Here is a 25,624-nt window from a genome sequence, read left to right as displayed (position 1 = left end):
GTTTTTTTTTGTACTATGGAGGAACTGTGGAGGCCAAAAGATGGTTCAGTTTATATACCTAGGTATTTTGATGCAATTAACCCAACTTGAGTGTCCGCTCTCATTCTTGATAGATAAAAAGGGATAAGAAGCAAGAGAGTGTGTGAAAGAGATGGAGAGAAAGACAGAGAAAAGGAGGTGAAAATGTACAACATCTTATATACAGTACAGCCTTGGCTGCATCTTAAGTTGAAAATCAGTCCTAGGAGGTGATTTCTTTATAGGGGGTCAATTCATACAATCAAGGGTTAAAGAGAAGAGGTCAGGGTGTTGTACGTCCTTGATACTTTGGGGGTATTCTCCTCACCAGCAAACTAATGGTTTAAAAACAGTTTAAAAACGAAGCCGACTGAGCCAACATTTTCCCCATGTGGAACAGTGCAGTACGTTTGCAGTATGTTTACAGTTGTGGAGTACTGTACAGAAAATGACAACTCATTTCTGCTGTACACGCATCCAGAAAGGTTGACCGTGTAGCATCAAAATACAACCACCAAACAATGAAGAGTCCACCTGTCAATGTGAACAAGAGCTGTGTATTATTTGCACCCTCTTGGGAAGGACAAAGGAACAATTAACCCCAAAACTCACTGTAAACAAGACAGCAACTTTGGTAAATAGTTTGTTTTTTCAAGCTATTTATTTTATTGATTTATTTATTTTATTATAAAAAGTACTTTCCCCTCAGACAAGGACACAAAAGTTGGGGTCCCTGTCCATGTCATCTAGTTGGCATCAGTGTTACAGTTTGTGTCAGTGTGTTGAGGCTCTGGTTCATGATCCACAGCAAAATTGTGACAACCTTCCCAAAGTGAGACGCAGAGAAAAGGGGGACCAGTTGGTGTAATATGAAAGGGCTTGCATAAATAAAAAAAATAAAATAAAAAAAAAACAGAACAAGAAACATGAAACAGTCCGTTTTCTCTGCTTTCAATTCCCACTCGCCAATGGGGAGGACAGGCAAGGGGGAAGTACGAAAACCAGAGAAGGTGGAGCCACAGCTCCGCACAGCTGTCATGACTGGCCTATCAAAAAGAGTACATCACAGATGACATTGGACACCAATGAGTTCATGAGCGGGGAGACAGAAAGGTCCAGTAGCCGTGATTCATAGAGCGTAAACTCAGAGTGGTTCTCCTCCACCTTCGCAAGAGCGAGCAGAGCCCGAGCAGCCCGCCGCATCATGTCCACACTTGTCGGCTCAAAGTGTGACCCCTGCATGTGCAGTAGGGAACCTTGGCTCTGCTGGAACTGTGTAGCCGCTAAGCTGTCCTCCAAGAAGCCCAATAGATTCCCTACACTGGCCTTCTGTACCGCAATGGCACGGGCCACCAGGCTGTCACCCTGTGCAAGATTGGCCAGCAGCACGACCGCCATCTCCCGACAAACAGGCACCTTTCGCTCTCCAACTAGACGCACAAGGTTACCAAACAGCTTCTCTAATCTATTAAAAGGTGGCGTCGCCAGAATGAGGTCCACATTGTTGTCCTGAATGCTGAGCTTACAGAGGGTCTCCAGGACTAGTTTCTGGGGGGACAAGGCGCCATTAAGCCCGAGACTAGGGAAAGGGTCTTGGGCTTCCGCTGAAGGACAAACGGCCCAATGGAGCAAGCCATCCAGCAGAGGCAGGCAGATGCTCTCAGTGTAGACAGAGAAGTCAAGCTGGCCTGAGATGTTGGCAAGAGTGACCAAGCAATTTTCCCGCAGAACCTCCAAACAGTCCCACCACCACTCGTCTTTCTTGCTACCAAGACTCTCATCCACCTCCTCTTCTTTCTCGTAGGTTAATGGTGCCTGCTTGCGCTCTGGATGCTGATGGTGGAGAAGCAACAGGCGGCCCAGCAGTAGCAACAGCCCTGGATGCTTTGACATCTCAGAGTCATTGCCCGGGATGAACGAGAGGCTGCGGACAATGTTGGAGACACAGATGCAGCGCCGGGCAAGGGAATCTTGCCAGTCTGAGAGCGTGACGAGAGGAGCTTCATCCTTGCTGTGTGGCTCATCTTCTAAAATTGCAATGGAGCGCTGACCCTGTAATGATGGGCTTGGAGCTGCTGGCCTGATGTTTTCTGAAGTCGTTGTCTCCGTTACTTGGTTCTCCTGATCTTTCTCAAAGTGTGATGTCCCCTCAGAGGCAGTTTCTAAGCAGTCAGCAGGTCTTTCGTCCCTCAAATCTGAAATTCCATTGGTCACTTTCTCAGTGGATGACTCTGGAGAGGGCTGCAGCTCCACTTCTTTCCCACGCTCTTCACTGGATGAGGGTAGTGAGTGTGCCTGAGCTCCTCTCTTCCTGTCAGGTATCTGTGCAGGAAGACGCTTCCGTTGGTGCAACAGATCCATCTTGCTTTCAAAGTGGGTTTGAATGTGTTCTGTTGTATCACCTCCACCAATACTCCAGTGCAGGAGGCCACTGTCAAATTCCTGCAACCGACCAAGCTTATTTGAGCAGTCCACCACAAATGGATCCTTTTTTCGCACAATTTTCACAGGTAGCTTATCAAACTTGCTAGCCTGTTTGGGCTTCTCTTGAGTAACAGCTAACTCGAGACATGGTGGCTCTGAAGTCTTGGGTTCTGCAGATGACTCTCCTTCAATCGCTTGGCAATCTTCTTTCTTCACAGAGTCTTCAAGTGTCCTTGGCTTTTCTTCCTGTTTTATCTGGAGAGGTCCTTGTGCTATGAGTTCCTGATGCTTTGACCTGTGAATTTCCTCTCCTTCATCTTCCTCCTCTGTGTCTCCATCTTCCTCCATGCCCTCAACCAATGCCTCATCATCCACAGTGTTTTCTTCATTTTTGAGCACGCTAGGATCTAACAGAGCTCTTTGTCCTGGATCACCAACTTCATACTCCCTCAGAATCCCAAAGATCTCAATGAGGCAACGGCGGAAATACTCAACGATTAGTTCCAGGAAACCAGGGAGCTTCAAAAGAGAACATTAATATGTTATCTAAGATGAAACTTTAGTAACGGCAATAAACATTTTTGTCATTTTTCTAAAATGACTCACCTGTATAAGGTTAAAATTTGAAATACTGTTGTCATCATATAACAAGATGTTGATGGTGTCTAAAGCCCATGTACTCTCCGCCAACAGTCCTGATTTAAGGGACATCATGACTCTCCATGCTTCTGGAGTGCCTACAAAAGTAGTATACGGTTATCTTTCCATATCTCACAAGTTTGAGCCTGATAAATAACCCAAAATGTAATTCACTACAAAAACAATTATTTCTTACCAATTTCTTTCATGGTAAGACGCCTACGTGATTTGAGAACTGGTGACGTTGCCTCTATGGAACCTGGAGGGAAGGACAGGTCTCTTCTCATCATTGGAGGCTGTACTGAGGAAGGTACAATGTGAGATGCAGGCACTGGAGGTCCCGCCTTCTGCATTTTGATATTGCTGGGTATGTAGGTTGATTTGCTGGGGGAAGTCCTGCTTTCCATAGGACGAGGCATGGGCGTGGGGCTTGACACCTGTGGAATGTGGTTTTGCATGGTTTGGGGAGATTGGTAATTTGACTGCAAGGGTCTGCTCATTGGTGGACCTGTGCCACTAGGGCCATATGGGGGTTGTCGTGGCCCAGGCCACTGGCCTTCATGATTCATGCGTGGTTCAGATGGCATCATGTCTTCAGATCTATTCATTGCATGGTAGCCAGGGCCCTGACCGGGACCTGTAGGAGGTCCCTGGCGGTTGGGGTAACTGGGGTAGCTCATATCACCTCGGCCCTGCCACATGCCACCTTGAGGACCGTCAGGACCAGACTGCAATGGACTGCCTATCATTTGAGGTGGCATGGAACCCTGGGAGTTTGGGCCTGTGGCTGCTTGCATCCGATCTCTTCCAAAGGGGAAAGGGAACTGATTCTGAGGGCCAGGTGGACGACGGTCCGAGCCAGGGTAGGAACTGTTATACTGGTTGTATATTTCCTGACCACTTGAGGGACCACTAGGGGGAGCCTGCGCCGGTGGCTGTGTCTGCTGAGCATTGTATGGCCCACTGAACATCTCACCATCATGATGCCGTTTAGCTGGTGGGTAACCACCATCAGCTGGTCTTTTGTAGTTCTAAAGGCAACAAATTACATTTTAAATATCTGACAAGCTTTCAGTAACATTTAGTCATTATACCAATGTCAAATAAAATTAAATATCAAAATGTTTTATTAACTGCTATCCTACCGATTGTTGTTGTGGGTACATTCCAGGCTGCTGATTCGGATAGGAGCCACCAGGAGGAGCACCCTGACCAGGATACTGATTACTATAGGACTCATGCCTGCACAGAGCACCATATGCAAGAGAAATGAGAAGATATAGCAGATATACATATACAATCCCCATAAAAAAGAACCAATTAGTGGACTGACCGCTGTTGCTGAGGAGGGTAACGATTTGGTGAATACATCCCAGATTCAGCATTGGAAGTCATCATATTTGGCTGTGGCACTCCAGGCCCCATGCTGCCATCTGGGCCTATCCCTGACTCTGGTCTACGCAACACAGTAGAGGTTAGATTTCATTGCTTTATTTAAATAATACCAATGAAAGCAAAGGAATTAGTTTCTTCCCAAAGTAAAGAAAAGATTGAGTGTACCTCCTGTCATAGCTGGGGCCATATGGATACTGGTGCCGCTGGCCCATGGGCAAGTTTCCTATAGGGCCTGGTGCTCCCCTGTTGTACTGATCACCAAGACTGCTGTTGGGACCCTGCCCACCAGGCATGAACTGTTCTCCAACTAGGACCACAAGCACACAACTCATAACACCAGGTAGCTTATCATGAACTATAAAGGCTCATGATTACATGACTACAATACAAACCTTTACGCATACCACCAAAGTGGTCTTTATTGGGTTCATAGGGACCCATGCGACCAGGCATCTCTGGGGTGCTCATGCCTGACTGGTAGCCAGAGTTTGGTGTCAAAGTGTTTCTCCGAGAGAAGTCACTATCAGCAAATGGATCTTGCAGGTTCACACTGCTCCTAAGAAACAGGGCAGGTAAGAAGTGGTTCACAGCCAAATAACGCAAGCAGTGCCACAAGACAAGTGAGCAAAACTCACCTGCCACTTGGTATTGGGGTCATCTGACTGTGTGGGGTGGAGGCAGGAGTAGGGGGCTTCAAGTCTCCGCTTTCTGCCATGGAGCTGCTGGTGGACTGTGGTGTTTGGGGCCCCTGGAGAGAGCCAGATCCAGCTGTGCCATGTAAAACACACACACACACACACACACACACACACACACACACACACACACACACACACACAAGATGGGGAAACATTACATGTGCTTCTAAATAAAGAGCTTAAATTGCACATGCAGTATTAATTCATGAACCTATGATTGTGACGCTTCAGTAACTAGTTTTTAAACTTAAAAAATATAAGCCTGTATGTGCTTCCATGCATGGTATGATAGAAATCCAAGATGTCAGAACTCACCTGGGGAGGGAGGCTGAATCTTGGCCTGGTTCTTTTTACTATCTACACACATAATGTCAGGTGGTGGGTCTTCTCCACGCTCAATCTTACATTCAAAAGCATACAGACATTGAATGTACTGCTTTTTCAGAGAGCTGGCAGCACTGCTGGAGGTCCCCACATTCAGATTTGTGGACAGCTCCCTCCATTTTTTGTTCTTATTAACCTGCAATTACAAGGATGCCAAAGGATATAAGCAAACACCCTTGAAAGAAAATTAGTTGAGACCTTCAACACTATCTTAAAGTGCATGGACAGCTCTAATATACCTGTGTAAGACCCCCAATCTCCTTTACAGACACATAGAGGCGGAAGAGATCAAGGGGTTTGCGTCCCACAGCTGGTAGGTTACTCATACCCATGGCTTTTTCTTCTATGAAAGCCAAGTAACGGTCTACCCACATCTTTCTTTCTGGCTCTGGGCCTAGCTCATACAACCGAGTGATCTTCTCATTGGTTGTTGTGGAGGAACTTGACTTCTAGGCAGAAGCAGTTTATATGGAAAGAAGGTATTACACAGGAAGTGCAACAAAGGGTGACTGATTTCTGCTGTAAAGACAATACACTTCTATCAAAATGTTAAACAAACCTTGGATTTTGATTCTGTCTTGGGTGTCCCCTCAACTTTGTTATTCATTTTCTGGGCTTGGTTAAGTTTTCCATCCATACCAAAGTCTGGACCTGGGGACATACCTAAGAGAAAGAGAGAGAAAAAAAGGATACATAATCTGTGATTTTGACCAAGCAAGTAAAAAATAATTCAGCTTTGTTATGTACCAGAAGAGACGATCTTACCACTAGTGTTATTAGCCATAGGGTAGGGAGAACCCTGGGTATTCATCATCCCAGGCATGTTGTTCATGGAGGGGCCATACGGAGGTCCTGAGCCCATCATACCAGGACCAGGAGACATATTGGGGTAACCTGGTAGCCTGTGAGGCAAAAAACAATTAACTTCAAACTACCTGACTGGATCCAGTTTGTACTCAAAAATGGAGAAAAGGCTATCAAATCAGACATTTAAAATGTATCCTTGTTACGGAACAGTGATAATGCACAACTTCAGTTGCATTTCAGTTCTTGTATACCTGTTGTGTATCGAGTTGGCGGGTCCGTGCTGCATTGATGTGACATCCTGCGGCTTTCTGTTGAGTCCTGGAGGTGGGCACATCCCAGTTCCCACTTGAGGGGGCATATTGGCCATATTAGGACCCATACTCGGACTCATGTTGGGACCCATGTTGGGGCCCATGTTGGGGCCAAAGGGACGTGCACCCATCTGTCCATGGGGCATCCTTGCAGAAGGCATGCCAGCAAACATTGGCCCTCCTCCTTGTCCAGACATAGGGTTCATGGATCCACCCATGCCAGGGCCTGGGTAATTGGCATTAGGCATGCCACTGTACCCAGGCTGCCTGGGGTAACCTGAAGAGGAAGACAGTAAAGTTGTACTTTGATACAAAGTTTCCCGGATCATGCAGGAACAGTGTCAAGGCTACCAAAAAAAGTACTTATTCTGTTTTATAAAATATGCATGCAAAGAAAATGTAAAACAAACCTATATTTTTACATTTTATAAACCTATATAAGGCTATAATAATTATATAATACAGTTATACAGGGACAGTAAAGGCAGTTAAGTTATGGGTGTTTCAGACTACACAATTTCTTTTATCGGTTATAACAGTCACTGTGTCAGATTACGCGATTCTGAATCTTGTCGTGTTGTGAACAAGAAACATGTCAGACTATATATTGCTATCCAACCATTCATCGCTTGCCGATGTGCATGCTGTCATCAATAGGACGGGACTAGACAGAAGTTGCCATGAGCGTAAACAATAGGGGCACAACGGATCATGGATGATCCGTGATCCATATGGATCAGGCTGCACGATTCAGCACACATGTGATTTGTGGATTAACTTAAGTTTAACCATCAAAGAGTTAAAGTTTACCAATTGCACATGTTTTGTCTTGCCAGTTTACACATTCAAGAAATTTTAACTTGCGCGTGGTTTTTTGTGTCCTCAGCAGCTGCCGCACACACCCGAAGCGTGCACGCAGAGAGAGAGACACCGTATGTATGAAGGAGGCACTTCTGTTGGCCAGTGTCACAGATGTGACAGAACTTTGTTAGTCTTTCTGTGATGATGTTGGGAAGCATCGCAGACGTGGCATCGGTTGTCACCCACTATGACACACTACATGAGATGAAATGATTGAATCTTGTGTCCTGATGCCCATTGTCGTTTACGACACCCTACGTCAAGCAGATCATGTAGTCTGAACTGTGCTTTAATTGCTTATGCTGCATCTTTTTGTAGAGAGAAATAAACAGATTTAATAAGAAACCTTATTCAGGACTACATGTTGGGAATGAAACAAAGTCAGAACACCACAACAATATTAGCAGTTTGGTCAATTTAACAGATAGCACTGGCCAAATGTTGTGGTGTATGGATGCCTCATTGGTGGGCTTGTTAAGAGACTTCCCAGGCCCTTGAGTCTTTTAGCAGCATGTAGCGCTGTAACCCACAGTCACTGTAGCTGTTCAACTGACGTGAGCCATGCTACGTCAACTTCTTTTTTTCACTGACGCTAAAAATAACCACACTGTGATCCACTGGTCGCACAGAGAGAAAAAGAGGGAGAGTGAAAAGGATTTGGAGGGACAGCGAGAAGAGATAGACAGAAGTCCAATATCTGCACCTCCACTACAGTCACTTCTCTCAACATGGGATCCATTTTTAAAATGTACATTTTTCTTAATTTTTCTAAATTATAAGATACGTTTTGCCTTAACTTATAGTCAACTGTTACCACTGAGGCACTTACCCTGTGGGCCATATTGAGCACCTTGTGGCCCATAGTTTGCCATAGAGTTGTTCTGCTGATAAGGGACCATTCCAGCATGCACCTGGCCTCCAGACGACTGACGAGGAGACAACGCAGAGCTAGACTGTGGAGACCCATAGGGTGCCATGGGAGGGTTTCTCTGCATATATCCTGTACAGACAACAAGATTAATGTGTTGATACAATAAATGAAAAGAGAGCATCAAGATGTAAAACAAGTCCTGACTTTTTAAACTAGAACTTATACAGACAGAGTTACCTCTCTCTTGGCCCAGGCCAGGTTGATTCATTGAAGGGTGCATCATTCCATCAGACTGTCCACTTGAAGGGCGAGGAGGCATCTGGTTCCCTACAAATGAGAAATTCAAATATAGTGGTTAAAAAAAAAAAAAAACATAGTAAAAACTAAAATGAAGAACGACATTCTGTAACTTGGAGAACAAAACAATAACTTAAAATAGTTTAAATTAAATTTAAATGTTTTAAGCACTCCACTCCATTAGTGAGGATCAACCGGTAGTTGAACCACAAACTTGTGCTCAAAGAAACAGATTGCAATTAGAGCCCAAAAAATATTATATATATATATATATATATATATATATATATATATATATATATATATATACATAGACACACACACACACATACAGGTCCTTCTCAAAAAATTAGCATATTTGTGAAAAAGTTCATTATTTTCCATAATGTAATGATAAAAATTAAACTGTCATATATTTTAGATTCATTGCACACCAACTGAAATATTTCAGGTCTTTTATTGTTTTAATACTGATGATTTTGGCATACAGCTCATGAAAACCGAAAATTCCTATCTCAAAAAATTAGCATATTTCATCCGACCAATAAAAGAAAAGTGTTTTTAATACAAAAAAAGTCAAACTTCAAATAATTATGTTCAGTTATGCACTCAATACTTGGTCGGGAATCCTTTTGCAGAAATGACTGCTTTCAATGCGGCGTGGCATGGAGGCAATCAGCCTGTGGCACTGCTGAGGTGTTATGGAGGCCCAGGATGCTTCGATAGCGGCCTTAAGCTCATCCAGAGTGTTGGGTCTTGCGTCTCTCAACTTTCTCTTCACAATATCCCACAGATTCTCTATGGGGTTCAGGTCATGAGAGTTGGCAGGCCAATTGAGCACAGTAATACCATGGTCAGTAAACCATTTACCAGTGGTTTTGGCACTGTGAGCAGGTGCCAGGTCGTGCTGAAAAACGAAATCTTCATCTCCATAAAGCTTTTCAGCAGATGGAAGAATGAAGTGCTCCAAAATCTCCTGATAGCTAGCTGCATTGACCCTGCCCTTGATAAAACACAGTGGACCAACACCAGCAGCTGACATGGCACCCCAGACCATCACTGACTGTGGGTACTTGACACTGGACTTCAGGCATTTTGGCATTTCCTTCTCCCCAGTCTTCCTCCAGACTCTGGTAGGGATGTTGCGGTGACGGATTTTTTCCACCGGTTAATCGACGTGTAAAAAAAACGGTAATCCCGGTGTCACCGGGGTTGCGTGTCGGGGATTTCGGGTGGCCGAAAATGCGGTCGTGCAGACGTGCACACGTCTCAATTTACTTTCACTTTAATTAGCGGCAATTCAGTAGCATTTGTTTGAATTAATCATGGGTTAATTTATTTTATTCTTAATAAAAATACACAAAACAATAAGACACTCGCTTGTATTACACACATCTTTATTGCAAAATGAATAATAACTTAACACGCCATGCAAAAACTAAACAAAAGCACTTATGAAACACCTTTAAAGAGCATTTATTAACAAAATGAACCACTGCACACATCGTGCAAGTATCAAACAAGAAATTATATAAAAAAAAATCACTATTCGTTAAATAAAGTGCCTGCCTTTTTCAGCAAAAAAAAAAAACACCGCACAACCATCGAATATGTTCCACCTCGCACTGTCCCTTTTATATTTTGTGCATCGCGCATATGCACCACTTATCGAAGGCTGTGTTGGTGTGTCAGGCTTTTGTGGTCGATTTTTTGCCGCTGGACCCATCTTGGCAGCTTCATTTTTGTGGTGTGCTTGAAGATGTGCGTGTAAATTCGCAGTGTTACCTCCGGATGCTGCCACTTTCATCAGGCAAAGTTTACAGGTTGCCTCGTTAACGTTTTCAGGTTCCCTGTTGGCATTTGGTTTGAATCCAAAATATTTCCAAATAGGTGCTTTTGCATTTCGTTTTGAAACCAGATCTTCCGCCATCCTTTGCCAGCTAGCTCGCCTCACTCTCCTCAAATGATAAATGAAATCGGACACCTGCTGCTTTACTGCGGCGCTCGTTCCGCTTACGCTAAATTACGAAGGCACGTAGTCACTAACTGAATTAAGTGCTTTATTGCTATAGGCTAAAACTTCAACACGATGGGGACGGTGCCGGTGGTCAAGTACTATGACCGGTAGGTGGGTTAAACACCGTGTATCATCGGTAACACCGACTATCGCAACAAGCCTAGACTCTGGCACCTTGATTTCCGAATGACATGCAAAATTTGCTTTCATCCGAAAAAAGTACTTTGGACCACTGAGCAACAGTCCAGTGCTGCTTCTCTGTAGCCCAGGTCAGGCGCTTCTGCCGCTGTTTCTGGTTCAAAAGCACACGCCTGTGCACGGTGGCTTCTGCAGGTCCCCCAAGGTCTGGAATCGGTCCTTCTCCACAATCTTCCTCAGGGTCCGGTCACCTCTTCTCGTTGTGCAGCGTTTTTTTGCCACACTTTTTTCTTTCCCACAGACTTCTCACTGAGGTGCCTTGATACAGCACTCTGGTAACAGCCTATTCGTTCAGAAATTTCTTTCTGTGTCTTACCCCTCTCGCTTGAGGGTGTCAATGATGGCCTTCTGGGTTAACCTCTTACCCATGATTGCGGTTTTGAGTAATGAACCAGGCTGGGAGTTTTTAAAAGCCTCAGGAATCTTTTGCAGGTGTTTAGAGTTAATTAGTTGATTCAGATGATTAGGTTAATAGCTCGTTTAGAGAACCTTTTCATGATATGCTAATTTTTTGAGATAGGAATTTTGGGTTTTCATGAGCTGTATGCCAAAATCATCAGTATTAAAACAATAAAAGACCTGAAATATTTCAGTTGGTGTGCAATGAATCTAAAATATATGAAAGTTTAATTTTTATCATTACATTATGGAAAATAATGAACTTTTTCACAATATGCTAATTTTTTGAGAAGGACCTGTATATATATATATATATATATATATATATATATATATATATATATATATTATATATATATATATATATATATATATATATATATATATATATATATATATATATATATATATAATTTTTTTTTTTTTTTTTTTTTTTACTCTTTGTAACCATTCCAAACCATCTTAAAGATGACTGCCCCATAAAGTGACATTATTATTTCAAAATAACTTAAGATATAGTCATACCTGGGATCGTGGCAGGGGACAGTGGCCCAGAACGAGATGCCGAGGCGCTGGCAGGCGAGCCCACCGGAGGAGAGGTGTGGGGGGAGAAGGGTGACTGTGCTGGATTGCTCTGTTCTCCTTGACTGCTGGATACTCCAGATGTGCTGACTCCAGGGCTCAGAGCACCCTCCGTACCAGTAGGTAGGTCATCAATAGAACCAGATAGGTCCTAAGCAAAGAGAACCGTAGAAGGAATTTCAGAAAAAAACTAAGATTAAAGTCACAACGTAGGTAGTGACAGATCTTTTCTTCCATATTTTCAAAAAAAAAAAAAAAAAAAAAAATAAAAACAGTAGGACGGGGACATCTATCCAAAGATGGTTGATTAAATGAATGGCAGATCTGAATGTGAGCTTGCCATCGGGTTTAAGCAGAATACTTAGAAAATTGGAGTCTGGCATGTGTCACCAGAGAGAAGTCTGTCATTTCACTGAAAGTTAGAGTTATGATGTTGATTATGAATTTTAAAAAAATGTGAAAAATGAATTGGTCACAGTAAGACCAATAACATGCATTTAGAAAATGCATGTTATTTCCATTTCATGCACTGCAAATATGAACATACTTGTAAAATTTAATCCGCGTTCACATAGAAAAACAAATGGAATGGAAAAAGAAAAAAAAAAGGCTCAGCTGTTATCATTTGGTATTCCAGCATTTCTGCTAGGGCTTTAAAAATGAAGCTGTCAGCTGTCTCAAAGAACTCTTCATGGCATTATCTTTATTTCACTAATATTTTCCTATCCAATCAGCAGTATTCAGCTTTCACAGATTTAAAGAATATTAAAAAAAAAAAAAAAAATCCACATTCAGAATCACAAGTACATTTTGCAGGCTCTGGATATGATTTGTTGCTTAATTGTTAGTCCAAGGCAAGATACATATTCTGTACTGAAAATTACCCCCCCCCCCCCCCCCCAAAAAAAAGAAACAAACAAAAAACAAAAACAAACCTAAAATCAGCAGCACAATAGCTAAATTTAATTATACCACAAAAATGTTTCTTCTTTAGAATAAATCTCCCGATGACAGCTTCTTCCACTCGGCAACAATGAACTCTGGCACTATTTTTTTTTTCCCTCTCTGGGACACACACACACTTGCTTTCAGTGCACATAAAATCACACAGCCAGAGTGCTGGCCTTATTTATCTTATCTAGGAGGTGAAAAAAGTGAGATCACAGCGTCCCTGAGGTTGCCATGGCTACGGCAGTCGGCTGCACATGTGCTGAGTCAGCGCAGCTGGGTGTCTCTGGGTGTCCTTTTCAAACACAGTCTCACAGGTCATAACACACTCAAATGCAATTAAATCTCAGAGACAAAGAAGCAGAATTTACATGGAGAGTACAAAAAAAAAAGGTAGAGAGAACTGACAGCATATATTTTCGTGACAGACCACATGAAGTTCTTCATTTAGCAACAATCCCAAAGGTCCTACATAATCACTCCTGAGATAAAGGTGCAGCTGAGGCTGAATTATGCTCACATCTTCTAATTACTTTGATCTAAAAGTCAACATAAAATAGAGCGTTTGACTGAAACAACTTGATTGCGCATTTGTGAATCTGTCAAATTCACAATGCATCTTAAAATGCGGTTGGACACAGTCAACAGCTTGTGTGAAATGAAAGTGTCAGACTCACTGGTAGACTAGAGGGTCTGCCCTGTATGTCCTCTGTGCTGCTCTTCGATGCCAAAGGCGGACCGGAGGGGGGAGCACTGGACTGGGAGCTAAATGACTCCTGGGAAATCTCCTGTGGATGGAAAAAGGCAGTCCAGGTCAGTCAATATAGGTATTTAGGGCAGTGGACGCATGTACAGATGTTTTTGCTGACAGATATTACATGTAGGTTTAGGTCAGTCTCACTGTTAGTAAGATAAGTTTCTGTTTTTGTACTTCATAATAACCAGTTACAATACTGCATTTATTACCGTACAAGTCTGTAAATGCGGTAGGACTGTGAAATTAAATGCATTCCTAACTTCAAATAAATGCAAAAGCAGTATTCCAATTTAGTTCAAACACACAAAGTGAACATTAAACATGCTATTAACATCCCACCTTTAAATCTACACAGGTTCACAAATAAACATGGTTAGTAGAATGAAAAATACCATCCAGCGTAGAAAATGTAACACTGTTAACCATTTTTTTTTTATTTACAATTTACAATAACTGTTTTCTATTTTAATATACAATTTATTCCTATTATGGAAAAGCTGAATATGGAAAAGCCATTACTCCAGTCTTCAGTGTCACATGATCCTTGAAAAATTATTAATGTGCTGATTTGGTGTGCAAGTAACATTATCAATGCTGAAAACAGCAGTGTTGCATTAAATTTTTGTGGAAACATGATAAATTTTTTCAGGAATGGCACAAGAATAGCATTTACTTGGAAATCAAATAATGTTTTCCAACATTATAAATGTCTTTACTGTCACTTATTATGAATTTAATAAATACACACTGAAAGTATCAACCTCTTTCAAAAAAATAAAAAATAAATAAAAATCTTACTGACCCCAAACCTTTTGAACACTAGTGTATGAAGACATTACCCAATGACAATAAATGCTGTAGAAGTGTGGATCATTAATTCATGATACTTAATGCATTAACTTAACTAAATTTCATTAGAAAGCATTACCTATCCACTGCTCGAGGACAGTCTCTCACTTTTATTCTCTCATTTTCATCCACCCTGAACCACCACTTTAATACGAAAGCAAAAAGCTTAAGTTACCTGAGGAGGAGGAGGAAAACGCTGAAATGGCGATTGTTGCTGCTGCTGCTGCTGCTGTTGTTGTTGTGGGGGATTCTGAGAGTATGATGTGGGCTGTCCCTGCGGCATCTGTCCGTGTCCCGCAGGCGGCTGAGAAGCAGGTGTGGGTGTCTGCGGTGGCTGCTGTGATGGTGGCGGCGGCTGCTGCTGCTGTTGTTGTTGGGGGCCTTGGCCTGGTGGGTAACTGGGTTGGGATGCAGGAGGAGCCTGGGAGCTCCCCTGCTGCGAGGGCTGGGACTGAGGCACCTGTTGCTGTGGATAGGGAGACTGGGCAGACTGGGGTGCTGCTGAGGACTGTGAGTACGGGGACTGGGATGGGCCAGGTGAAGGGCCTGTCATCTGCCCCTGTGGCATGTGGGGTTGTTGGTAAGGAGGGCCAGCCTGTCCATGTGGGCCAGATGACTGGGGGACATGAGGTTGCTGTGAATAAGGTCTGACCTCCTGGCTGCCCAGAGGAAGGCTGGGGGTATGGCGACTGCTGCTGGCCTGAATGAGACCCCTGACCGTGCTGGCCGTAATAGGGCTGCTGCCCCTGTTGCACATAACCGCCTGGTCCCTGCTGTCCATATGATGGCATCTGCGGAAACAAGTAGGATGGCACTAAAGATCATTAGACTCATGGTATTTCCCCACATCGATTTATATCATGCGGGTAAACAGACAAAGAGAAACACTTCCTTTTATTGACATGCTACAGACAAGGCTTCCACTTCTTTTGTGACACAGACTGTTTTTCCTGTTTATTGCTGTAAAGCTGCTTTGAAGCGATCTGTGTTGTATTAAGCCTTATAAAAGTAAACTTGAATGACTTGAATATCCATTACTTCTCCAGCCGTTCTTGATTAAAGGATGAGAACTTATAGTTTTAAATTGATACTTTTTAAAAATGTACAAAATGTCATCAGTCAGACAGAAAAGATGACCTGTGATTTAAATGTGGCAAAAAGGTGAAGTGTTTTAACACTCAGCCTTAGCAGAATCATCAGAAATTTCCATGGCTCTTACAAGCTGTGGAAATAACCATTTTAAAATTCCCCTGATATTGTTCATATTAGTTTACATGAATGAATATCAAAACAAGGAGAGAGTAGATGAGATGGGTTTTATCTATAACCTGTACACAATATACCTCTACATAGTACTACAATTTTTTTATCCTTTCTATTCCCTTTATAATAAGGCATGGATAAAATGTAGTTATTGTACCAGAAAGTGTGACCTTGTCCAGCATCACATTTGTAATTATTTATTAAGGCTAGGAATGGCTAAAGTTCCCATGATACCTGGGACACAATATGCTACATATTGCTATTTTTGTCAAGCTTTGTAACACCAAACACTATGATACACTGTGATTTAACCTTAAAAATTAAAGCCACAAAAAAATATTTTTACAACAAATTACTATAACAATTCTCTTTCTTTCTTTTTTTTTCACAAAATGGTGCATTCTGAAATTTAAACATAGAACATAGAACATATCCAGGCAATATTTGGTGCATTACAACATTTGAAAATTTTGAATTTAGGTTGTAATAAATCATTTATAAAATTATAGAATTATAGGTTAAGGTCAACACTAATAATGGTTTAACTGTTAAAAAAAGAAATAGTCTTGAATCTTGAATAGTTAAAGGGGTTATATGATGCGATTTCAAGTCTTCCTTTCTCTTTGGAGTGTTACAAGCTGTTCATGCATAGATAAAATCCCAAAGAGATATTCTTTATAAAAGTTAAGACGCATCCACGCCCTCCTAAAACATGTCTACGTCACTGTGTGGGAAGATTTGCATAACACCGCCCAAATGTTCACGCAAAGAAGGAAGGTGTAACTTTGCCGCCGCCATATCGTGGAGACACTGTGTGTTTCGTTGTGAAAGCGAAACTCCTTTGTTTGGCCTTCCAAAAGAGGACACGACTAGAAATCAATGTTTAAGTTGTATTTACAACGCTGTTCCAGAACAGTTCAACCCAAATATTCAGATGTGTGCAGCACATTTTATGGAGGACTGTTTCCTGACTCACAGCTTGTAAGTGTGTTTTCATATTTAAAGAATTTGCCACTGATGATTCAAAACTGATTTTTGAGCAGTCTAGAGTAGCACTTCTTGTTTGTCATTTCTGTGATCACAAATGCAGACATGGATTTAGGTTTACACGGCGCGATATTCAACACAATGCATAAAAAGACAGTATAAGTCATTATAATCCGTAATTATGTCCCCACTGGATGCAGCAAATGCTTCGTTTGTAAAGGGTTTTATTGTTTTTGTCTCGTCGCACCGTGACACCGCATCACAGTGTGGTAAGGGGCGTAACATTTTCATCACAGGCTTGAGGTAATCAGCCAGTCACAAGGCACTGGATAACTGGCCAATCAGCGTATACCTTGCTTTTCAGAACGATGAACTTTGTAAATCGATGCGTTTCAGAAAGGCGGGGCATAGAGGAGCATCAATAATGTACAGTATGTGGAAGATAATGTGTTTTTTAAACCTTAAACCGAATAACCACATTGCATAACACCAAATACAAAAAAAAATATTTTTTTAGCAACGTCATATGACCCCTTTAATTATTATTACTACAAAGTTTTCTACATGCATCAGTGTTAAAATTCCTTTTTCATTTGACTGCAGTTTCACGTTACACTATTAGCAAACAGACTTCATACAAAAGTTTTTTCTCCTCCTTTCTTGAGAACAGTGTGTCTGTGTATCTATGCTGCTAAACGTACTTGAAAATCTTAAAAATGTTGCTAAAGTACACTTTTAAAAAAAAGACACATTGATGCCAGCACACCAAAATCATGATAAAAGAACACCGCAAAACTATTCTGCATTTTTACCTCACCTCTAATGAAATTAGAAAACACATTGCAATAGGTTACAAAATATGCATTATTAGTTTCACAACTTAAAATTACCAGAATATTCACTCATTTAACTACAACAGTGCAGCATATTCAAACTGTAAACCCTTATAACACTGAGAAAGAGCACTGACCTGCTGGCTGTACTGCATACGCCCTTGCATGCCCATAGGGTATCTCTGAGGGCCAGGGGGCCCGTATCCCTGGCCTGGGTAAGTAGGCCCCTGCTGGGGCCCTGTAGGAGGCCCCTGATGGGGCTGTTGGGAGTAAGGACCACCTGACCCATAAGGCTGGCCACGCATTTTCCCCATTTGATCCATGGAGCCTGGAGTCTGTAGAACAAGAGTGACAGTATGTTTTGAGCAAGGGTATCTCACAAATAATGACAGAGAAACATAAACTGAGTTTAACACAAAGACATCTCCAAAGCTTTTAAAAACTCAAGGACTTATTTTCCAAAACCATTAAATCAAACCATTATTTTGTACTACTTCACTCCCACACTTGAGAATTTGATTTTAAAAAGCCAGGGTGGAAATGAAAGAATAGCAAGGACAGAATAAAAATGCAAGAAACCACAAGAGAAGAGAGAGAGAGAACAGCCAGAGGGGGAAACGATAGTGGAAAAAGGAGAAGGAAAAAGGGAGACAGCAAATAACCCTCTGCTGCCGATTCCCACGGTTATTAACCTGACCGTTACCTTGCTCAGCCTTAGTTAAGGAAGTCAACAGTGCTATATATAACTCATTTCAAATGGAGGGCATTCTGCCGAATATTTAACACATCCCAGCTGTAGCTCTGCTTGAGCCTCGGCCAAGCCAGCTTTTCCTTTTTTCGAAAAAAGACGGCAATCTTGGCACCGAATGAATGACACAGGGCTTAATGACATGTGAGGAGAGGTCCAGCTTGACTTGCAATGAGATGAGTGCTGCTGCATAGAAGTCCAATAAGAGGGGGGTGGGGGGGTCAAGTAAATATTGGAGTTGGAATATCAGTCATTTTGTTGTAAGCTAGCAAATATTAGGAAAACAAAACAACTGCACAAACAGATGGAAAACTAAATACAGCAAGATTCCAACATTAATTTTGATAAATGCAGAACATGCCACTGTTATAGTCTTTCACATTGACAATCTGACTGATTCAAACATTGATCGCTTGCTAACACTTTAAATGCAAAATACAAATTAGAGTCTTCAGTTTCCTTTTACTTCAATCCCCACAAGCGATGACAATTTTACTGCATTTACTTAAAGTTATATTCATATTTGTTGTGTGTCCTTAAATATTTACTTTTTTTACTACGTGTATTTAACATTATTCAAATATTAGCAAGTGAATGTTAATTAAATAAACATCCTTATAATGGCTGGACAGCAATTAGACTACATCCTGTTCTCCAATATGTTAAAAGTTAATGCAATTTAATTACTTAGGTTGTATTCAATTACAGTATTTCATTCAATAGACTTACAACTCAACAATTACTTGCCATACTTGAAAGGACAAAACTCACTCACAGAGTGAAATAAAGAGTGTCTTTTCTATCATAATTCCCCTCCGTGTATGTCCAAAACAAAAAATAAATAAAAATAACCTCAGAAACATGAACTATTAAGCATACTTTCATCCATAATGTCCGTTGTTTCATGATTGTAAAACCTATTCAACATGAAAAATGAAATCCTGAAGGTCAGCGTAATACATGTTTACCAAGCAGACAAATAAACTCACCTACACAAAACAAATCTAAAAACAGTTCAAAATGCTGGGGTCAGTAAGATTTGTTTTTGAAAGAAATTAATACTTTCTTTCATCAAAAATGCCTTAATTTAATCGCAAGTGACAAAGGCATTTATAATGTTACAAAAAGTTTCTATGTAAATGCTGAACGATTTTTTATTCAAAGAACCCTCAAAAAATGCATAATGGTTTCCATAAATATAGTAAGTTTCTGTTTTTAACCATTATAAGAAATGTTTCTCTCAAATTAATTCTTATAACGATTTCTGAAGGATCATGTGACCCTGAAGAGCTCTGCCATCACAGGAAAAAATTTTAAATATAAAAATATTAGAAAGCAGTCATTTTAATGTTTAAATGTAATAATATTTTTATTATTTATTTTGAACAGTAGTGTATACCATACTATTTAAAACTTATATGGTTGGGTAATATGTTGAATATTAACGATAATAAAACCTTTTGAATATGGTGATGACTTTAAAAACCTTTTGAACTGGACAGCATCCTAAAGAATACATCACAAGTGTTTCATCATTCTTTTTGCAATTCCAAGTATAAGAGTTAAGAAAGATGTTTTTAAAAGATGTCTCTGATATTTTTTAAATTGATAATTAATCATTTTATGTACAAATGTCATCAAAAGCCTGAAAAAGCAAGATATGTTTAGCGATATGCCCAGATAATGTTATACACCACACATCTATAAAATTTCAATATTTGTTTTGAATATCATTCTGCTGCTAAGATTATGACGTCAAGCTTCAAGTGATAATCATTACTTTAATAAAACATTTTTAAGTTCATTAAGCAATGAATGGAAGAATCATTGTTATATTAAAGTGATCTTTTGACGTATATATTGTAAAATCTGTTGAGAAGATAGATAAGCAACACAACTTTTAATCAAATGAACATATACACATCACATTCATGTCTCACATTAATATCACAATGTCCTTCTTTCCATCTTTGTATCTGATGACCCAGAACATAAAAACAAACACTGATTTTGGTTTCACAATGTCTAATGACAATGTACAAACGATGCATTCATGCACATGCTGGACAATGAAGTTTTACAATGACAAATATGAAATCCCTGTGGATATAAAATCTCATTTTGTCTAGTGAATGTAAGTCAGACTGTGTAAAAATGGATGGCACGATTGTTCGTTATTCACAGATGGCCACTGACTCAAACATGACCAAAGCTTAAACGTCATTGCTGAACGACACAACAGGAAAAATAATAAAACAAGGAAGTTCACTGTGTCATCCTATCCGATTTGGGCCAGTGAAACCTCATCTAGAATGTCTGTCTTATATCTAGGAGGCTCGTTTTGAATCTGGCTTGAGTTCAAACCTTGAAAGGATTTCTACGGCTGAAAACGCTCTAAAGTGTGAAATGACTGAGGGCAAGCTGCTCTTGACATTTTCCAGTGTCCGAATGGAAAAATTAAATAAATAAAAGCAGCACATGGCTAATCTGCATAAGATAAAGTGAGGGCTCCCTTGGCAGGAGAGGCTACTGGACGGGCGCTGTGATTGGCCATGGGGGATGGGGTGGACACCAGAAGACTTACAGACCGACTGAAGGGCAGGACGGCATTCAGCCACTGCAGTAAGCATACCTCTGTCTGAGATTCAATAAAACATAATTATAGCAGAAACTTCAAAGCAACATCTAAATGAATCGATTAAGCAAATATAATTAATAACCAAGAACTTCTGTACAAAACCTGAAAGACCTACAATAATGTTTGGAGTCAGTAAGTTTTTTAATTAACACTTTTATTCAGCAAGGAAGCATTAAATTGATCAAAAGTGACAGTAAATAAAAAATGCAAATGCTGGTCTTTTGAACTTTTTATTCACAGTCACAGAATCCTGAGATCTATTGCATCACAGTTTAGACAAAAATATACGGTTCTGAAGGATCATGTGACACTGACTACTGGAGTAATGATGCTGAAAATTCAGTTTTGTCACAGGAATAAATGACATTTTAAAATAGATATTTTAAATTGCAACAATTTCACAGATATTACGGTTTCTACTGAATTTGATCAAGTAAAAGCAGCCTCTCTGTGAACAAAAAACATTTAACTGACTCCAAACTTTTGAATGGTAGTGTATCATCTGAGTTTTAGTTAGTAGGGTTGCTTACGTCACATGGTTTGAAAACTAATCAACACATTTTAATGACGATACCCAACATATGTGGGCCCATATACAGATGATATGGAAATTCCGAGGACCAAACCATCAAATAATATTTCAGATATTCACTGTCTGTAAACTCACAGATCATTCTTCACTTCGACGATAACTTCCCTAATAAACAGACATTTTCCAAGAAAAAAAGTGAGCAATCCCATAGAGATCCTAATCATGTTGACAAAAAGGAATAATGCTCAGATTATAAGGACTTCCCAAAAAAGGCAGGAAAAGGGGAGGATTGAATTTCTGGTATAAATCTATTTTTCACAGGTTCTCGTTTCACAATGTCATATAGTTATTAATAAAGAACATTTTAAAACAAGAATAAATAAGAATAAACAAAATCAAAAAAAAAAAAAAAAAAAAAAAAACTTGCAAACCACAGCATTCAATCCCCTTATCAGATGCACAGCGACAAAACTGAAGCATGTGTAGCCTCAACCTAGTATGAGAAACTAAGTTAACTTTGCTAAACAGATGTTGTTCAACCTTGAAACTGCACTTAAAAGTGTTTGGACATATGCAAGATAAACAAACATGATCAGCACCACACGAACCAGCATTTAGCAAATTAGCATGCAGAGGATGAACAGACAGGAAACAGTGCACATCATCATATTGTAAACAACTGGCATGAATTAAGGAGAATTCAAAGAGATTTTCTTTTTCAATATCCAACAGGCTAGATAAATAAGACTCCAGAGTATTCAAGCGCCTTCAATAACCGAAACTTAAACGCACTAAAGGTCCCCAGTCACTGAGTGACATGAAACCAGAAAGCTTCCAATCACAAATGTTGCCATTATTGACATTCTTTGAATAAAATCTTGGTCTAACACACCATCACAACAGATATGAGCAATAGGATCTGCAAAAATTTGCATTTTTAGTTACCATTTATACGTTTTTCTCCTATACAATAAATACTCTTGACATGATGACTGACATGCATCCTTTTTATAAATGCATATATTTGCATTTTATGTTAATATTTTATACATGCATATATATATATATATATATATATATATAGCAAGTTGTTAAAACTTTAACAAACATTAAATGTTCAAAGCATCAACGTCTGATTGCAATCCTAATTATTTAATTAATAAACGCCTACTTCCCAGTATGTAGAATGAAATGCATTGCATATTAAATTCATATACACTACACCAGTGAAAGAGTGAGGGAGGTAAGCAACATGAACTAATCAGCAAGTGTTTCAGCGTTACATCATATGCAATTATAAATGGCCAAGAGCACAGGATGCAGAGCCAATCAGATCTCAGCGAGCATGTCAACCCAAGACCAACTGTCTCCTGTCTTTGACAGGAGGATTTTACCTCCACAATTCAAATCCCACTGCAAACCAATCTGCACTTACTCAAATCACTGGGCTTGTGTTTACAAGCCGCGCGCATCCAGACCGACAATCAACTGAATCCTCGCTTTCGAAATAAAGCTTCAAATCATCAAATGTGCTAGTAACGTACATTTAAAGTGTGTTTAAATGCCTTATAGACCAAAATAACGATAACTAGCATATGTTTCTCTACTACAAAAGTGTGGCACACGTTATCGGTTTACACAAGACGGGTTTTTCCACATGAAATATCCGCTTATATTATGTCAACCACTCTCTTAGTTGACATCAGAACTGACAAACAACACACCAGCCGGTTAAATATTGCATATTAGATGTATATACAGAACAATAAAGCATATAAAACACGAAGGCGTTTGAGGGCAAAGCTAAATGCGTTTAAGCCTTCTTGGTAGAGAAGCAGCCTGAGCTAAATACGCATTTTCAATCGGAGATTTACCTTCAAGTCGAGCAATAATAGTCGACAGCTTTCAACTCACAACACAAGAGCAACCACGAAGCTTGTGGCTTTTCGAAAGTTTCGTTATTTTAACTAAATATAAACAGTAAAATTGTGAGCAGCTATGGAAAACCAAGGAGGCAGCCATTTTATAGTCTCTTGCTCAGACAATAGCAAGCACACTGCGTTTCAACCACTCGTGTGACTTCAGCAAAGCGAGAGAGAGACCGTTTTTAAAGGCAATGGGGTTGTAATTTTACCTGGTTTCTACCCAAGGGCTGCCCAGTACTTCCAGGACTCATGGGTGGCGGGTGATGGGTCCTTTGTTGCCAACCCGGATGGCCCCCACCGTACTGCCCGCTGCTGCTGCCCATATCTGCTGGTCCCTTAGCACCGTCCTGGCTGTTGTAGTCGCTCGGCGGGTAACTCGGGTAGCCCCGGGCACTGCTCGGTGAGGTGAGCAGCTGGTTGAGAGTCGGGGTGGATGTTGGCTGCGGGTTTCCCATGTTATACCGCTGATTGCTGTAAGCTGCAGCCGCTGCTGGCTGCTGCTGCTTGGCTGACTGCCCCCCTACCGCCTGAGCTTGAGGAGCGCTGCGCGGAGAGTTCATGCCGTAGCTCTGGGCCGGGTACGGGCTTCGGTTCCCGAACGGACTGTAGCTGTTGTACTGGTGGTTCGGGAAGCCGTGTTCATGGGAGTTGGGCTGATAGGGGTCCATCATGTTGCTCGACAGCGCGCCTGGCCCCGCTGCAGCTGCCATGCCAGGGCTTTGTTGTCCGCCATGTTGATGAAAAGGGGCCCGGCTGTAGTGCTGTACGTAGCTATAGGAAGCTGACTGAAACCCGGGCGCGTGATGGTGTACCATCCCAGGGTGGTTGTTCCCTTCCGGTCCGGTGGTATCATTTTGATTATTGTTCACCCTCGACGGATTCCCGTTGCCGTTCTTCATCTCCGACTCCCCTCCTCCCCCAGCATTTCCCACATCGGCCCGGTCCTGCAGTTCCCCGCGAGCCGGAGATCCACTCTCTAGTCCCGGCTCCTTATTTTCCTGGTGCTTCTCCCCCGGTACCGACTCCTCCTTTGGGTCTCGATCCGGTTTTTTCAGCTCGGAAGGCGGGCTGGTGTTGAGAGAGGTAGCGCTGGCGACCTGAGCGGCCATGATCTCCCCCTCTCCCTCTCGGCGAGTCGGTCACAATCAAACGCGAAACATTGAATGTAAATACAATAGTTTTACAACAATTTACCCGTGTCCCGACTCATCCCCACTCCTTACGCCGGACCGAATCCGGACCCCATCGTAGGCTCCGTTTTTTTTAGACACTCTCGCACCGAGTTCCCGGGAAATGAATTTTAACCGACACGGAATTTGTGGGGGTTCTGTTGCAGAAGTAGACTACAGACGAGGAACGGATCACACCAGCACGAGGCTCACTTGGATACAGCCATTTTACCGAGGTGCGCGGAGAGCAGTAAAACATGGCTCGGACTCTTCTGAGTGCGGAATGGATTCAGAGACGGGGGGCTGGGTAGAGGGGAGTGTTAAATTGACGTTGCATAACGGCAGGGTTAAAAACTGCTCCTCGAACAGATTTTGGTGGGAAAACTGTGGCTGTAGTGAACTGAATGAAACCATATAGACAGACATTACAATTGCATTAGTTGCATGCAATGTAAGCTTGTCTTACTGGTTTTGCAGATGTACTGCCTATAAAATGCCAAAGTCTGCACACACACACACACACACACACACACACACACACACACATATTGTATTTAGGCCTATTCCTGGGGTTCAAGAGGTTGACTTTTGACTTGCATGGGTAAATGCATGTTAATGAATAAATCTAACAACGCAACAACTTATTTGTTAACTGATGTTTTAGGGCAGTACGGTAAAACAAAACAAACAATGCAACATTTCTATCATAACGTGCATTTGACTATATACATGTGGAGAGATAGCACAGTAAAATACATGTCTTATAATACCTTATAGCTTACATATTAAACTTTTAAAATGAAGGAGAAATGTTTCTCATATCTTTTCAGGTTGTCAAAAGCTGTGCATTTGGTATTTTGGTACAAATGTATCTGTCACTTGGTAGAAGCTGGCCTAAATAGGCATATGCCAACATCATCAAAACTATGCAAGGTCAAATTAAATACACTACAGGAGACATTAAATACAGATTATGCATGACTGTGGATGTTTAATTGTTTTAAAATAGCAAATTTGACATTTTAGCCAAAGTTATGTTAATACATTTCATATAGTAGGGCCTGTACATGTTTT

General features: G+C 41.1%; 1 protein-coding gene across 1 annotated transcript; it reads right to left on the bottom strand.

The window, feature by feature from the left end:
* Positions 1-365: 365 nt before the first annotated feature.
* LOC109050558 (AT-rich interactive domain-containing protein 1A-like) lies at positions 366-24,837 on the bottom strand. The gene is given in 21 exon segments (XM_042772824.1): positions 366-2,961; positions 3,049-3,179; positions 3,278-4,112; positions 4,227-4,323; positions 4,415-4,537; positions 4,642-4,783; positions 4,869-5,032; positions 5,112-5,244; positions 5,490-5,694; positions 5,798-6,007; positions 6,118-6,221; positions 6,324-6,460; positions 6,617-6,953; positions 8,367-8,537; positions 8,646-8,735; positions 11,845-12,052; positions 13,527-13,637; positions 14,631-15,102; positions 15,104-15,246; positions 17,676-17,873; positions 23,591-24,837. Coding segments are annotated over 21 exon segments (6,819 nt in total). The 5' UTR covers positions 24,491-24,837; the 3' UTR covers positions 366-1,053.
* Positions 24,838-25,624: the final 787 nt, after the last annotated feature.

The sequence above is a fragment of the Cyprinus carpio genome, chromosome A16 (genome assembly GCF_018340385.1).
Source record: "Cyprinus carpio isolate SPL01 chromosome A16, ASM1834038v1, whole genome shotgun sequence".
NCBI lineage: Eukaryota > Metazoa > Chordata > Actinopteri > Cypriniformes > Cyprinidae > Cyprinus > Cyprinus carpio.
The sequence above is the reverse complement of the archived record's forward strand: the minus strand, read 5'-3'. Positions and strand labels throughout refer to the sequence as shown.